At 53.1% G+C, this 16,745-nt stretch overlaps 1 protein-coding gene across 2 annotated transcripts; it reads left to right on the forward strand.

Annotated features, from left to right (window-relative positions):
• The first annotated feature begins 3,990 nt into the window (after positions 1–3,990).
• Positions 3,991–16,460, forward strand: Ilk (integrin linked kinase). 2 transcript variants are annotated; one of them, XM_037214562.1, is made up of 10 exons: positions 3,991–4,077; positions 4,572–4,677; positions 6,529–6,694; positions 7,509–7,650; positions 8,500–8,631; positions 9,239–9,434; positions 10,063–10,306; positions 10,836–10,935; positions 13,135–13,257; positions 14,441–16,460. In XM_037214562.1, the coding sequence occupies exons 2-10, from the start codon at positions 4,589–4,591 to the stop codon at positions 14,596–14,598; spliced, it is 1,350 nt and encodes a 449-aa protein (XP_037070457.1). In that variant the 5' UTR covers positions 3,991–4,077; positions 4,572–4,588; the 3' UTR covers positions 14,599–16,460. The 2 variants fall into 2 exon arrangements, with proteins under 2 accessions (XP_037070457.1, XP_037070458.1); XM_037214563.1 differs by having other exon boundaries at positions 3,995–4,057.
• Positions 16,461–16,745: the final 285 nt, after the last annotated feature.

Raw genomic sequence — 16,745 nt, forward strand, 5'->3', positions numbered from 1 at the left:
GGTCCAGTGAATTGGGCGAATTGAAACATTTTTGGGTGGTCCGGTGGTCCTTAGTGTTCTGTCGGAAGGTGGGTACCCGAAGTTGCATTTAAGATGTTATGGCTTGTTAGTTCTTGCAGCCATAACTGTCTGGTGCATGTTGATTCCAGTATTGCATGGTGTGCGTACAATATTTGATAATTCAGGTCAGGAGCATAGTTTCCTTTCCAGCGCGGGGGGAGGGTTGTTCAACCCTACCAACATGGGTTTCAGTCTGCCCCTCCTAAATTTTTGAAGAAAGGGGGCAGTGTGTGTGTGTGTGTAGAAACCTATTTGTTGGTGTGTTTTGGAGGCAGGCTATCATTTTTCCACTGTACCCCCCCCCCCCAACTCACTTTATGAAATAGTACGCCTGCTTTAGGCTGCTTCAGTAGGTGTGAGGCTTACACCAGTGATGCTGTAGCTTGCACCCCAGCTGATTGGGGTTTCAAGTTCTTTATGACCTTTTGGAGCCTGTTACATTGGTTTCCTCCCTTCATGTTTTGCCATTGTGCATTTAAGTTTTCTGGCTAGGTAGTATGTACAGATGATTTATTTTAGGGTGGTTCCTGCTTCTTTTTATACCAAAGCAATACCAGGATCATATTTTACATATTCCCCTTACTTGTATACATTTTTTATAGTTGCAGAAAGAGGCAAGGTAGTAGTGGCGAGGGAACAATCATTTTGATGACTCATCTAGATAATTACTTGGTATTCATGCCTTTATTCCTCAACATTGATGCTAATGGTGGGGATAATGCATGCAAGCATAACACTGATATAAGCAATTAATGCTCAAAAGTAAAGGATGGTAAGGACATGTTAATTACTTAATTAAAAAAGCAGTTGCCAATTCAGATTAGTGATATAAAATAATAACCCATGGTGTATTGTTGAACATTGAATTCAACACCAGTGGCATTTGGCATTCACTGGTGAATTGTTTGAAGTGGTTTCAATGCTTATATATATTTAGATATATTGATATGCATATATTTATGTACATCTTATATTAGCCTGTGATGTGTTGCACAGGTAACAATGGCAGGATTGTCAGGCAAAAAACATGCATGTGCATTGAACATCACAATGGTTTAATGCATACACAACACACATATTGAACACACCAGACAATTCCAAGCAATAATGCATGGCCCACCCCCAATACCACATACATATGTTGTGTTATTGCACTCTCTAATGTGTAAGGTGAAGATATGTTATTAAGCACAGTATGTCTCTTGGAAATGCTTAAATACCAGAATTTTTAAATAAAGAATGAATATGTCTAACCCAACATGCTGCAATTGAAAGCCAAAGCCATAGGTTCCACACTTGGAGCTTGTACAGTTGCATTCAGCGACATTTAGATAAATATATCCAGATGGAAAAATTCCTTGTAAAACCTGACTTCTCAGTCATATGAGATCATTGATATGCATATGACAGTGAAATTTTGGCTTTCAATTTTAGTATCTTGGCAGAGCAAAGTTCTCATCTCCTTTGAAGATCTAAGAGTCTTGACACATTTGCAATAAGCTTCCAGTGCTAATTAGCATCACCTCATCATATACATTGAATATTGTGAAAAATCAAAGTTGTCTATATTACTGGAGTGGGTCATGTGTCATTGCATGTGCTTGTGTGGTATTTCAATTTGATTGTGTTATGTACATGTGTCAACCCATCATGATGTTCATTGTACATTTGTTTTTTTCCTGATGATACAGCTGTTTACAGCCACAGCCTATGGTTTGTTTGGAGGAACACGGAGCATTGCATGACCTCATGTTAAGCTTACTATCCTAAAGTGTCTGGGTAAGAATTGATATGACTGGGGCTTTTTCTTCTTGACTTATCATTTGTGTTCACAGCTTGAAGACATTGTGCATTTGGCTCATGGCAGGGTGGGTGTGGTCCCCATCAGATGAACATCTTGCTGTCATTTCAGTGACCCCTTTATCCACCCTACAGGATGATTATCCCGGTGCGGTGCTTCACCTGCGGAAAGGTGGTCGGCAACAAGTGGGAGGCATACCTGGGCCTTCTGCAGGCAGAATACACAGAGGGGTGAGATTTGTGCTTGTGGGAGGATAGAGATACATAAATAGCTTGATAGATTGATGCACATGTGTATATGTATGTATATATATATATATATATATATATATATATACATATATATATATATATATATATATATATATATATATCTATCTATCTATCTATCTATCTATATATATGTATGTATATACAAAAGATAGATAGATGATTAGAAGCTTCCACAATGTAGAATTTTGAGCTCTGCATCAATGTACATGCAATAGTCATAACAACAGCAATATGCTATGCTCCCAGAGCACCTCAGGTGGGCCTTTCTATCCCTGTGGATGAGCCCTATGCATGGAAATTTTGCCATCTGTTTGATTTACTTGTTTGCTGTAAACTAACAATGTTCTGGTGCAAGGGCTATGAATACATTGTTGAAAACATTATTTGAAGACAATTGAAAAGCACGACCTATTCTTGTGTGGCATAGTTTTTACGCATATTTGTTTGGACAATCTCCAGTAATCTTTCTTCCTTGTAGCAAAAGTCCTTGTGGTGTGGCGAAGGGAGGGGCGAAGGCTCCCCACTTTTTTCACCGTCAGGCATTAATCCTCCGAAGATGCGTGGCGGGAATGGACGTCAGATGTCTTTTCCACCTACCCCCCCCCCCCCCCCGTTCCACATACGCACTTTCCCGAATCATTCCCGCGCCTGTGTTGGCCATGCAGTACATACGATGTACACGTTGGAGAAAGCTCCGATTTCGACTTTTTCGGTCACATTTTACATTCCGTACCAAAATATTTAGGTACCGTGAGCCGTCTCTAGATGCAATTCTGCAACAGAAGCTGACGACTTTGGTCGTTGATGTGCAGCACCGGCAAACACCGTGATTGATGCCTGTTTTCTTTGCCGTCATTGCAGCGATGCATTGGACGCGCTCGGTCTGCGCAAGTACTGCTGCCGCCGGATGCTGCTGGGTCATGTGGACCTAATCGAGAAGCTTCTCAACTATGCCCCGCTGGAAAAGTCATGATTCCGTGACTTCTGCGTTTTACGTCACAAGCGTCCGCATTGGAGGAGGTCCAAGGTGTCTGTCTCGCTCATCTCATCGCCAATAAATGACTGTGTAATGGTTCACCCTTTCCTGGTGGAAAGAACGGTACAAGAAGAGGTCGAAGCTGCGCACCGTCAGAATTAATGGCGCGGTAACCATAGAGGGTTGCGGGAGACTACCCCCCCCCCCCCCCCCCCCCCTATAGAGAAAGTGTGTGAGCTCGCACTCTCCGCCATTCCCTGTTTCTTTTCCCTTTCTTCCGGCTTAGCCCGGCAGCCAAGCGGGCTATCGGTATAGGGGTGTAGTGAGGAAGAGAAGCTCTCCTTGCTCTTGCTTATGGACACCAAATCAGCGTTTGTCTTGGGTCCCGCTGTGAATTTCGAACATCCCAAAAAAGGAAAGTGGTTGTCACCATCTCCGCCCCTTTCTCCGAACGCACACAGGGACGCTCACAGGATTTTGCTGTGCGGGTGAGGCACAACTCTTAGTTTTTGCCGAAAAATGTATAAGAGCGCTGAAGGTGCTCCAAGTTCGTCGCAACATGGGCAGCTAACCACAACTTCGTTTGATTGCAGGTTATTTATTTTGCGTCTGCCATAATTTTCCATTGCACGTTTACCCGCATGCATATCGATTCATGCAAAAATTTAACAGGGCTTTATATGCACCGTTCCCCCCGAAAACGCCGCACATGCATGACCCATCCTGCAGCTCTTGCAGCCCCACACTCATCCCACATGTATGTCTAGATGACCCACGACATCTATCCGCGTGCTTTATGACAGAGATGTGGGGTTCTTGCTAGAGGAAGAGTATATAAATGCCACATGCGTCACATTTGTAGAGTATCGTAAGTGTTATGCAGAACAGGCAGTCCGCGGACTGTGCCCCGCCCTTGGCTCGCGCTGGGCGATTGTGAATTTGACACCTGTTAGTTTTAGGTTCCCTAGGTCCGTGCTGGTGCCGCATGCATGAAGTTGAACACTTAGGAATGAACATCGTGATGTGGATACCCATTTACTTGAAGGCTACTGTGCTCGGGAGAAAATAATGGTTTTCTTGTGCATGTGTTGAGTTGTCTTTGCATAAATGGCTTACAGCTTTCTGCTTTAGAATTAAATGATTTTTTTGTAGATAGAAATTAAATCATGAATGTATTCGGTCGGTCCTCATGCTGACTCTATTTGATTCATATCAACTTCATAGGGGTTATGTATCATGTCATGATTTATCTTTACTTTGGTGTACAAAAGAATCAACTTAGTTGTGACTCATTGAAATGATGTGACTTCTGACCTAATTTATGTTAAATTAAATACAGGCCTCCCCAGGACTACTCAGTCATTGCTTGTTCTAGCATGGCAAATTAGACACCAGGTCATAAGTGTACTTAATGCAAGTTTCCCCATCTTATGCATTGCAACATATTGGTTTTTGTTGACAGGTTTCAAGACTGAAGAAATGGATGACATATTTCAATATGTGAGGGAGGGCAATCCCTTCCATGTTCGAGTATGGCTTGATGATACAGAGCATGACATGAATGAGGGGTAAGATGTGACTTATCTTTATCTTATTGGTATATTTGTATATTTTAGTGTTAGTGTGCTTGTGTTTGCATGAAATTGCCATGGCACGTTTGATTTTTTCTAGCATGAGTGGTTTATTGTGCTGTGAAGGCATGCTTTGTTAAAACCTGATAGTTTTAATTGCATTTGGGTTTGTCAATTACAAGTTAAGCTTGTATGTGGACTTGAGCTCCCCATAAGTTGAGAATGTGTCCATGCCTTGAGATGCTGTTTCAAATTGTTCTTAATTATGTCTATTCCATATGGTTTATTCCAGGTTTGTAGGATATCAGGGGTGTGGTTTCCTTTTTGGTCGGGAGGGCTTTAGGTGAAACCCCCCTGTTTTGGTTTCAGCCTTCCCCTAACTTTGGGAGGAAAGTAGGCAATATCTTGGGATTAGCCAGCTTTTTGGTGTAATTTTGGTGTAGACTGGGTCATTTTTTACTTGCCAGTCCCCCCCCCCCCTATCTTATTTTGTGACACTATGCCCCTTTATGATATGCACCATTATAGGGGGGCTTTATGTATTAGTGCCTGCCTTAATTATGCTCGGAAAGCTTAGGATTAATCGAACAAGTGCACAATGTGTTGCAATGGCATCAGTTTTGTAACCTAAACAGTTATGGGTTCACACTGTGTTTACATACATATGTATCCATGAGAAACCAAGCAAAGTGATAAATTTGACAAGGAGCTCAGACTAAATTTATAGGATGGTCTCTTATATATTGATAGATTTAACACCAAAACATGACATTATAGCACAAAGAGAGAAAGCTTTATTAGAAAAGGGATGCTAATGGAATTGGAGGCTTAGCCATGCCTTTCTGTGCATTTAGCTAAAACACCAATGTTTTCATTGATCCTGATCCCTTGAACCTGTAACAATAGGGAGTTAAGATGAATGTTCCCTCCCGAGCAGTATTTTGGGGACTAGAATGATGATCAAGGGTAGAGGTATGACATTTGACATGTCTGATTGCAATTTCTTGGATATGCTGTGAAAACAAAAGCAGTCAAACCCAAGTCATGCCTGGTCACAGACCCATGGCATCCTTTTTGAAGGCTTCCAAAGCCTTTGTGCTCACAATTGTCAGCTTTTGCGATTCCTCAGTAGCAACTGGTACATAAGTGTCATTGGAGTTATATGGATGGTAGTCTGCAAATGTGTGAACCAATTGGTAGGCCAGCAATTGTTTCAAGTATTGGTGAGACAAAGGATTTATGATAACTGTCTTTATATTGACTTAGTTTTAAATCATTTCCTACAATAAAGCATATTCCAAAGGTTTTGCATATCCATTTTATAGAATAGAATCAGTCTGTACTCCATTAACAAATTTGTTACTTTGTGGTCCTTAGTATCATATATGTAGCAAGGTTTATCTTATGTAGATAGTTACTGGTCAATCCTAAGCAGCCAATCTAGATTCATTAATAACTAGCTTATTCACAGGTTTGTGTTTCACAGCTCTGACCCAGTTTGGGGTCAGATGGTGCAAGCTGCTCATCACCCTCTTGCCAGCTACACAATTGAAAGTGGCCCTCACCTAGCAAAGGTTAACACATGGACTGGCTGGATGTGAAGCCAAATTTTGCAGGCTTTTGGAACTACTGTTGCCAGTGCAGGGATTTACTTATTTTTCTGGTTACATTCCACTGGTGCAATTACTTGGGCAGTCAGCTGCCATTGATATGTCACATGCAGATGATGTGGCTCTTGTGGTGCTAATTATGGTATTTTCCATGTGTTGGGATGTTCATGGTGTTTGGCCCTGCATGTCATGTGGCAGCATGCTGACAGCCACCCCCTCCCCCCTCCCCCACCGCCAGTGATGACCACGGCTTCAGTCCCCTGCACTGGGCAGCCAAGTACGGCCACGTCGGCATCGTGGAGATGCTGATCCAGCGGGGTGCGCGCATCGGCGCCACCAACATGGGCGACGACACGCCGCTCCACCTGGCGGCGGCGCACGGCCACCGGCCCGTCGTGCAGCTGGTGAGCGGACACCGCCTGCCGCGGCCGGCGCGGCCACCGGCCGAGCTCTGCGCTACCAGAAAAATCAACTGTCTGTCTCCTTGTCAGTTTACTCACGTTCTGGCGCGACTTTATTTGATATTGAATCTCTAGCTCATTTTTGACAACTGAAGCCTGCATCCAAGTCGACGTGATATTGTGCTAATGGGTATTGTGGGATATGGCATGTGTAGGCTTGTGTTTTAAGAACTCTTTTAAACCCCAAAGTTTGTTTTTGTTGGTTTTCACAGTTTTGTAATTCTCTAGTGCAGGAGTGTGAACAAAACAGTAAATACTCATGCTGGCTGCTGTCAAGCCAGCATGCTCCAACTGGTAAATGGTTGTCCTGGCTAATTAAGACTACCTTTGCTTGTTACATGCTATGTCACAGCTGTCATGTGAGCTCTGTACTGTGCCACCTCAAAATACTCATTCATCGAGCTTATGTGGGCCAGATTGGCATTGTGAAAGCATGTGGGAGAAATCAGAATGTCTGTTTTTAATTTTGGTTCATCTATTTCTTGGTGAAATGATTATGTTCATAACTGTTGATGTTTATCAAGATCATGGCATTGCAGAGGCGTTTGCAGGTTGTGACTCCAGTATTGGTTTGATCTGACATATTTACTGCCTGTGGCCTCTTCTTCATCTTTCATGGCTACATTTTTGATCACTTACCTAAAAAGCACAGCACCAGGAATCGTGCCCAGACGCATTTTTCTCTCGCCGCGCGGGTGCTGCCCGGCCACCTGGCGGCGGTCGTGTCTACCCGTCATCACCTGCTCTGTCCCGACAGCTTCTGCGCTCCAAGGCTGATGTCAACCTGACCAATGAGCATGGCAACACGCCGCTGCACTACGCCTGCTTCTGGAGCTACCAGGGCATCGCCGACGACCTGATCCAGGCCGGCGCGCTCGTCACCATCGCCAACCGATTCGGTACGGAGCCGCCGCCTCGTTCGCCGCGTGGGCCGGCCTCGGGGCGTGGCCTGCTCGGTGTCATTGCACCCATCAGTGCTCAGTGTCCCTGGCATGGACAGTTTGGAGAATGACACCTATTTCGACGAACCAGATGTAAAGCTGACATTATTGAGCTCTATCATTTCATGACAGTTAACGGCCTATGGCCGATTCTGTATGCTGTCGCATTCCATAGACACTAAGCACGTGACAGTTGGTGCCTTGTCTAATGTTCACAAACACGGCGGCGAACCATGATGCATGTATTCATGCCAAGTGGCAACCGCCCTGAACCGAGGATGGACATCTGGTGTACCCATCCCAAGGGGTGAGGCGACTGGAAGAGCTGGAATTGGGAGGACGCCCCCACCCTTTTGGTCCTGGCAACACAGCTTTCAGGAGTTTTCTGACTTCAAATGCTCACTTTTGACCCCTCCCCATGTGTAAAATGTGTGAACTTCAATGCAAGTGTTCAAGTGTTCCAAACAAGAGAGACCAGCATTGACCACGGGCTCCCTGTGGAAGCTATGACCGAACGGTGCCGGTGGCGCGGAGCGTGTCAAGGGTCCTGTGAAGCAAACATAGCTGGTCATCTCCAAAGGGTCATGCTGGTGACAAGTCCAATAGTCGTGCATTGAATGTTGCACTCACGCGTGTGGCACGTCTGTACGGCGCGTATAGAAGACCTTTACTTGTTTCCAGCTAGTGTCTGGAGACAAGGCTTATGGTATTGTTATGTTTGATATGTCCCTGTGATGCAGTGGAGGTTCTCACGCTGTAGATCAATGGCACCAAACCGGAGTCTCTAAAAGCCGTCCGGCTTTGCAGGCAAGATGCCGCTAGACTGCTGCAAGGGCTCGATGGCGACCCGTCTTCACGAGCTGGCCGTGCAGACTGGCCAGGAGCTGCGCCGGATCGAGTACAAGGACCAGAGCTGGCTGGGCATGAAGACCAGGAGCCGTGAGTTATCGTCGCCGAATCTGCGCTGTCTCACCGCCGCGTGGCTTATTCTGCCGCGCACTGCCCCGCTCTCCAGATGTCTGGTAATCTGTCATATTTATCTGTATGTTCCTCTGCATTCCTTCCCCTGGGTCAGGACGTGGACAATGGGGTGTACGAATGCCACATTCACAGCTGTTTGTAGTGACCCGACCTGACAATGCTATTGGATCACTCAGCATCCATGAATGGCAGTAGTCGGTGTCGAAGTGTTTGAGGCTGCGCCCCTGGGTTGCACTAAACACTGCCTCGGCACGTGTTCTGAGTGGCGGCTGGCGTCACCCCTCCCGGCTGACGGCGCCACCTGCCCCTGGCCCGTACTGAACACCCTTCGGCACGTGTTCTGAGCGGCGGCTGGCGTCACCCCTCGCGGCTGACGGCGCCACCTGCCCCTGGCCCGTACTGAACACCCCTCGGCCCGTGTCCTGAGCGGCGGCTGGCGCCACCCCTCCCGGCTGACGGCGCCACCTGCCCCTGGCCCGTACTGAACACCCCTCGGCACGTGTCCCGAGCGGCGGCTGGCGTCACCCCTCCCGGCTGACGGCGCCACCTGCCTGCCTGCCGCCAGGCGACGCCACACTCTCGCGCCACAAGGGCATCGCCATCAACGACCTCAATCTGCACGTGAAGATCGCCACGTCGCCGACGGGCGAGACGTGGCGCGGCAAATGGCAGGGCAATGAGATCTGCGCCAAGATCCTGGCGCTGCGCGAGTGCACGGCACGCATCAGCCGTGACTTCAACGACGAGTTCCCCCGCCTCCGGTGAGCCGGCGCCGCACGCTCGGGGGTGTGTCGGCCGACGTGGACAGCCAGCCGCACGGGATCTGTGGGTGGTAAACGCATCGCGTGACTGACGCGTCCTTGTCTGTGCGGTGTCTTGAAAAGCGCCCGATGTGTGCCAATTAGTGATTGCTCTGGTCAAGGGCTGTGGTCCTAAAGCACTGGCGCAGTGTCTGGCGAAAATGGCTTCACTCAAGTCGATACCGGTGTAATGTGAGTCAGTTTTCCCTGTGCCGTGCCATTACACTTATTTGTGGATCATCGCCTGTGAACTCGTTAACCTTGGTTGGCCTGCGTGGTCTGTTTCGTTATTGCATTGATGCCTCGCGATCGTGCCTCGCGGTCGTCGGCGTTCTTCCAGCGCGTTTAGTGCACCCCTTCTGACCTTGGCCCGTGTCTTGCATACTGGTTGACCTCGTTGCATTCTATGCCTTTGCCTGTTCTGAGTGACCTTAGTGGTCTTCGGGTGTGTGTGGGGGGGGGGAAGGGGGGGGGAGGCGTACGGACCCCTGCTGGTACGTGGCTCTTGGGGTGCCACTCTTGGCCACCATCAGCATTCACGTCCGTCTGTTCCCGTCGCACACGACCATCGCCATGTCGCCGCCGCCAGGATCTTCTCGCACCCGAACATCCAGCCAGTTCTGGGCTGCTCCAACTCGCCTCCCAGCCTGGTGGTGGTGAACCAGCTGATGCCGCACGGCAGCCTGTACGACGTGCTGCACCGGCGCACCAACATCGTGGTGGACACGGCGCAGGCGCTGCGCTTCGCTCTGGACGTGGCACGCGGCATGTGCTTCCTGCACAGCCTCGAGCGCAACGTGCCCAACTTTCACCTGAGCAGCCGACACGTTATGGTAGGCGGCCGGCGGTGACGGCGACTGGACTGGAACGGTGACAGGAGACTGGGCTGGGAGGTGGCGGGCGGTGACGGGTTACTGGACTGGAACGGTGACAGGAGACTGGGCTAGGAGGTGGCGGGCGGTGACGGGTTACTGGAATGTTTGCTTTCTGCGGAAGGCAAAAGTAGTCATGATCAGTGCTGATCCCGTACTCCTTGTTTTTACGGGGCTGCATACTGGAGCAAGGCTCAACGCATTGTGTAGCGTGAATGCTGTTAACTTGGGATGTCCTGAATGTCCGACGTAATCTGATGTGCTGAGGACTATTGTTTTTGGTGGGATTACGCCTTTCCTAGGTGCCGCGCAAATAGGATTGATTTGAAGAGATCGATAAATTCTATCGCGTTCCCGCGTGTGCCCACGCCTTTTCAAAACCGGTTGGGAGCGATTCCAACCCTCGTTCAACTTCCTCACCCCTCCCGGCGCCGGCGTCTAAGTGCGGAGGACTCTGTGTCCCGCCCCTGACCGGCTGTCCCCGCTACAGATTGACGAGGACATGACCGCGCTGCTGAATATGGCCGACGCCGAGTTCAGCTTCCAGAACAAGGGCAAGGTGTACTACCCGCAGTGGTATGCGCCCGAGGGTGAGTCTGCGGCCGCCGATGCGGTCACCGGCCGGGCCTGGGGACGGTCATCGGCAGGGCCTGGGAACGGTCACCGGCCGGGCCTGGGAACGGTCATCGGTAGGGCCTGGGGACGGTCACCGGCCGGGCCTGGGAACGGTCATCGGTAGGGCCTGGGGACGGTCATCGGCAGGGTCTGGGGACGGTCATCGGTAGGGCCTGGGGACGGTCATCGGCAGGGTCTGGGGACGGTCATCGGCAGGGCCTGGGAACGGTCATCGGTAGGGCCTGGGGACAGTCATCGGCAGGGCCTGGGGACGGTCATCGGCAGGGCCTGGGGACGGTCATCGGCAGGGTCTGGAGGCTGTCATCGGTAGGGCCTGGGGACGGTCATCGGCAGGGCCTGGGGACGGTCACCGGCAGGGTCTGGGGACGGTCATCGGCAGGGTCTGGAGGCTGTCATGGGCAGGGTCTGGGGGCGGTCATCGGCAGGGTCTGGGGACGGTCATCGGCAGGGCCTGGGGACGGTCATCGGCAGGGCCTGGGGACGGTCATCGGCAGGGCCTGGGGACGGTCATCGGCAGGGTCTGGAGGCTGTCATGGGCAGGGTCTGGGGACGGTCATCGGCAGGGCCTGGGGACGGTCATCGGCAGGGTCTGGGGACGGTCATCGGCAGGGTCTGGGGACGGTCATCGGCAGGGCCCGGGGACGGTCATCGGCAGGGCCTGGGGACGGTCATGGGCAGGGTTTGGAGGCTGTCATGGGCAGGGTCTGGGGACGGTCATCGGCAGGGCCTGGGGACGGTCATCGGCAGGGTCTGGGGACGGTCATCGGCAGGGTCTGGAGGCTGTCATGGGCAGGGTCTGGGGACGGTCATCGGCAGGGCCTGGGGACGGTCATCGGCAGGGTCTGGGGACGGTCATCGGCAGGGTCTGGAGGCTGTCATCGGCAGGGTCTGGGGACGGTCATCGGCAGGGCCTGGGGACGGTCATCGGCAGGGTCTGGGGACGGTCATCGGCAGGGTCTGGAGGCTGTCATGGGCAGGGTCTGGGGACGGTCATCGGCAGGGCCTGGGGACGGTCATCGGCAGGGCCTGGGGACGGTCATCGGCAGGGTCTGGGGACGGTCATCGGCAGGGTCTGGGGACGGTCATCGGCAGGGCCTGGGGACGGTCATCGGCAGGGTCTGGGGACGGTCATCGGCAGGGTCTGGGGACGGTCATCGGCAGGGTCTGGAGGCTGTCATGGGCAGGGTCTGGGGACGGTCATGGGCAGGGTCTGGGGACGGTCATCGGCAGGGCCTGGGGACGGTCATGGGCAGGGTCTGGAGGCTGTCATCGGCAGGGTCTGGGGACGGTCATCGGCAGGGCCTGGGGACGGTCATCGGCAGGGTCTGGAGGCTGTCATGGGCAGGGTCTGGGGACGGTCATCGGCGGCGGCTGCCAGTGGGCAGATTGCCACGGTGGTATACATGGTTGGCTGTGGAATGGGCGTTATTCCGCGTGTGGCCACAACTCCGTGTTGTGGCTGGAGGTCTTTCAGCATCATTGTAGCGTGAGATTGGGTAAGTGTACTAACGGCTTCAGGCCGGTGCCTATGTCAGTGTACTAACGGATTCAGGCCGGTACCTATGTCAGTGTACTAACGGCTTCAGGCCGGTGTCTATGTCAGTGTGCTAACGGTTTCAGGCCGGTACCTATGTCAGTGTGCTAACGGTTTCAGGCCGGTACCTATGTCAGTGTGCTAACGGTTTCAGGCCGGTACCTATGTCAGTGTACTAACGGCTTCAGGCCGGTGCCTATGTCAGTGTACTAACGGCTTCAGGCCGGTGTCTATGTCAGTGTGCTAACGGTTTCAGGCCGGTACCTATGTCAGTGTGCTAACTGCTTCAAGTCGGTGCCTGTGTCACAAAGTCGTCCGTAGGTTGACGTCCTTACGTTTGTAATTCAGGGGTGTGAGCCGGCACAGAGGCAGCGTCCCCAGCAGAGTGAGCACTGGCGCTGCTGCTCCGTATCGTTTCGAGGTGGCACTTACTCTGCATCGGGCTCAAATCGGGCCCGACCGGTTGTGATCGAGCTCGATTTGAGCCCACCGTGCAGCCCGATTGTGTGCTACGCCATATGTTGGCGCTGTCAGCAGACTTGACCTGACCTGACCTGACCCAGCCTGCGTTGGCGTGCCCCGGCTGTCCTGACCACACGGCGTCGCCGTCCGCCGACAGCTCTGCTCAAGAGTCCGTCGCAGATCAACCGCCACGCGGCCGACATGTGGAGCTTCGCCGTGCTGCTGTGGGAGATGGCCACGCGGGACGTGCCGTTCGCCGAGTACTCGGCCATGGAAATCGGTGAGTGGTGGGGAGCCGCCGAGCCTGGGCAGGCCAGGTCGCCGGGCCAGATCAGATCAGGCCGTCGAACCGGATCAGGTCAGGCCGCCAGGCCAAACCAGGTCAGGCCGCCGAGCCCGGGCAGGCCAGGTCGCCGGACCAGGCCAGGTCAAGCCGCCGGGCCGGATCAGGTCAGGCCGCCAGGCCGGACCAGGTCAGGGCGCCAGGCCGAATCAGGTCAGGCCGTCGAACCGGACCAGGTCAGGCTGCGGAGCCGGATCAGGTCAGGCCGCCGGGTTGCCGGTAGTGTAGTGGTCGATGCATCTGCGCTAACCAATGCGCGTCTGGAAAACCAGAGGTACGGGGTTCGATTCCCCGCGGTGCCCGCCCTTCCTGTCGGGGTGAGAGGTAGGCGACGCCATATAGCCTCAGCAGCTGAGTGCGTCGTAAAGCCCCAATGGCATGACATGGCAGGTCAGGCCGCCAGGCTGGATCAGGTCAGGCCGCCGGGCCTGATCAGGTCAGGCCTTTAGGCCGGATCAGGTCAGGCCGCAGGTCAGGCCGCGGGGCCGGATCAGGTCAGGCTGCCAGGCTGGACCAGGTCAGGCCGCCAGGCCGGACCAGATCAGGGCGCCAGGTCGAACCAGGTCAGGCCGTCGAACCGGACCAGGTCAGGCCGCGGAGCCGGATCAGGTCAGGCCGCCAGGCCGGACCAAATCAGAGCTGAGGCTACTGGGTGGCAGCTGGGCTCAGCTGGGCCCTTTACCGCAGACAGTGCTCATGTGGCAAAGTCACGTTTACCGCATTCAGTCCTGATGCCACAATACATTGTGGAAGGTAACGCGGGCTAGAGCAGGTTTATTTCCATCAGCTGAAATATAATCCCCTTCACTTACTCGCTTGCAGTCGCCATTTTTTAACTGTGCAAGGCCGGGGTGCCATTTTATTTCGCATACCATTAAGGCGCAGTCCTGGACATAGTTGGGTACTTCGGTGTGAATGATGCTGTGTTTACTTTTGTATAACGACTTGCACCATATTACCCAGTTTATGTGGAAATGCCAGAGTTGTGGCTTTTTTCTGGCATCCATTGTACCATGTGAATGCTGCAGCACGTGACTGGCGCTTGGCCAGTGTGTTGCTCCCTGCACACCCGTGTTGTGCGTGCGGTGCAGGCGCGCTGACGGTAGGTCCGACGCCACAGGCATGAAGGTGGCCACGGAGGGTCTGCGCCTGGTGACGCCGCCCGGCATCTCGGCCCATATTGCACGCCTCATCACAATCTGCATGAACGAGGACCCCAAGAAGCGACCCAACTTCGACCAGATTGTGCCCATCTTGGAGAAAATGGTCGACAAATAGGACGGGGACTCCGTGGTGGCGGGACCGGGCGCCCGCGGCCTGAGCTCCGCGTCAGCCGCTCTCCTCCCCTGCCCTCTCCAGCCGGGCACCTGAGCCTCCCTCGCGCACACACTGCCGACGACCACGGCTCGCTTGCCGAACTCCCAGGACTTCCGGTCCCCTCCCGTCGGCCCTGCGGGAATCCTGCCTGCTCCTCCTGTCGGCCCTGCGGACCTCCTGCCTCCTCCTCCCGTCGGCCCTGCGGACCTCCTGTCTCCTCCTCCCGTCGGCCCTGCGGACCTGCCTCCTCCTCCCGTCGGCCCTGCGGACCTCCTGCCTCCTCCTCCCGTCGGCCCTGCGGACCTCCTGCCTCCTCCTCCCGTCGGCCCTGCGGACCTCCTGTCTCCTCCTCCCGTCGGCCCTGCGGACCTCCTGTCTCCTCCTCCCGTCGGCCCTGCGGACCTCCTGCCTCCTCCTCCCGTCGGCCCTGCGGACCTCCTGCCTCCTCCTCCCGTCGGCCCTGCGGACCTCCTGCCTCCTCCTCCCGTCGGCCCTGCGGACCTCCTGTCTCCTCCTCCCGTCGGCCCTGCGGACCTCCTGTCTCCTCCTCCCGTCGGCCCTGCGGACCTGCCTCCTCCTCCCGTCGGCTTTGCGGACCTCCTGTCTCCTCCTCCCGTCGGCCCTGCGGACCTCCTGTCTCCTCCTCCCGTCGGCCCCGCGGACCTCCTGTCTCCTCCTCCCGTTGGCCCCGCGGACCTCCCGTCTCCTCCCGTCGGCCCTGCGGACCTCCTGTCTCCTCCTCCCGTCGGCCCTGCGGACCTCCTGTCTCCTCCTCCCGTCGGCCCTGCGGACCTCCTGTCTCCTCCTCCCGTCGGCCCTGCGGACCTCCTGTCTCCTCCCGTCGGCCCCTCGGATCTCCTGCACATGTTAGGTTGTCCGCATACACGGCTGTAGCATATCTCGCTGGTTGAGTGGTTCAGCTGCCCATCATAGATCGCTCCCGGAGCTCCCTTTCGCATCACAATGTTCACGGGCCGGGACCGGCCCGCGCCTCTTGTCGGCGTCCTGAGCTCCCAGCGACCGTCTTCCCTTGAGGCCTCTTTTTCAGTAACCCGAGCGTGTGGTGCTTTGCGGTGCACCTGTTCGGCGTCCAGGGCTTGCGCCACGTGTCTCGAGATTGCTGTCCGGGCCCCGACTGCGGCGGTGCCTCGGAACCTCCTGCCACGTCACCCGCCACGAACCTGTTTGGTAGCCCCACATTTTGGCTAACATTGCATGCCATGTCGACGAAGCAATCCTGCTGAAGAATGAAGTAGCCCAACACATGTTTTACCACTTTATGTTAATATCGTTCCTTGGAGTTTGGCGGCCAAGGACTAACCGAAGATAATAATTCGTCTGATGACATGGCCGAAATGTGCTGCCATAGCTGCATGATATTGGCGCTGGCTAGTTTGATTATATATACATATATATATATATATATATATATATATATATATATATATATATATATGTATATATAGTGTATGTGTGTGTGGTCGCTGACTACGTACTATCATCGTCGCCGTTGTGTTACTTTGAATGTCACCATTGTCTCGAGCATAACCTAGAAATCGTGCAGACTTACGGTTTCTGGAGAAGGAAAAGCGGAATCTCTCGTGCTTCTTTGGCAACCAATTTAAAGGTTTGCAAGGATCCGAATGCGTGTTTCAAATTGATATTCTGTCATCCATTGTCCATTGCGTCATAGTCGTCAAGCTGCGGTCGGTAGTTGTGTGGTGGCTTGTGTGTATGCTTGCATGTGTAAGATGGTGCTAACTGTGTGCCTTTGATAAAGGTAAGGAGTCAAAACAGACCTTAATAAAAATGGTACTAACAATGGTTTTCAAATGCCAGCACTGGGGCTGCCCTCCCGTTGTTCGTGACGCGGTGCGGACCGAGGCCTGAGAACTTCTTACGAGCGTGATCGTAGCTCTTCGCAGCTCACACGCTCATCACACACCGAAAACTACTGAAAACCAGCCAACCAGAATATTGGCGTCTCGCGCGGCATGGTACTAACGAGGCCTTACAATGAGAGTGCACAGCTGTGCACGCTCACCACAAAGACGGCATGTCGCGACAGCCTGCAGGGTCGCCGAGAGAAGAGACTACAAGCGCCGAGT

This window comes from Pollicipes pollicipes, unplaced genomic scaffold, assembly GCF_011947565.3.
Source record: "Pollicipes pollicipes isolate AB1234 unplaced genomic scaffold, Ppol_2.1 Scaffold_3447;HRSCAF=4054_pilon_pilon_pilon, whole genome shotgun sequence".
NCBI classification, from domain to species: Eukaryota; Metazoa; Arthropoda; class Thecostraca; order Pollicipedomorpha; family Pollicipedidae; genus Pollicipes; species Pollicipes pollicipes.

Excerpts from the sequence above, each read along its gene's own strand:
- Ilk (XM_037214562.1), top strand. The coding sequence starts at position 4,589 with ATGGATGACATATTTCAATATGTGAGGGAGGGCAATCCCTTCCATGTT. Across the intron at positions 8,632-9,238 it reads GGGCATGAAGACCAGGAGCC|GCGACGCCACACTCTCGCGC; the intron begins GTGAGTTATCGT and ends GCCTGCCGCCAG. Across the intron at positions 10,307-10,835 it reads TGAGCAGCCGACACGTTATG|ATTGACGAGGACATGACCGC; the intron begins GTAGGCGGCCGG and ends TCCCCGCTACAG.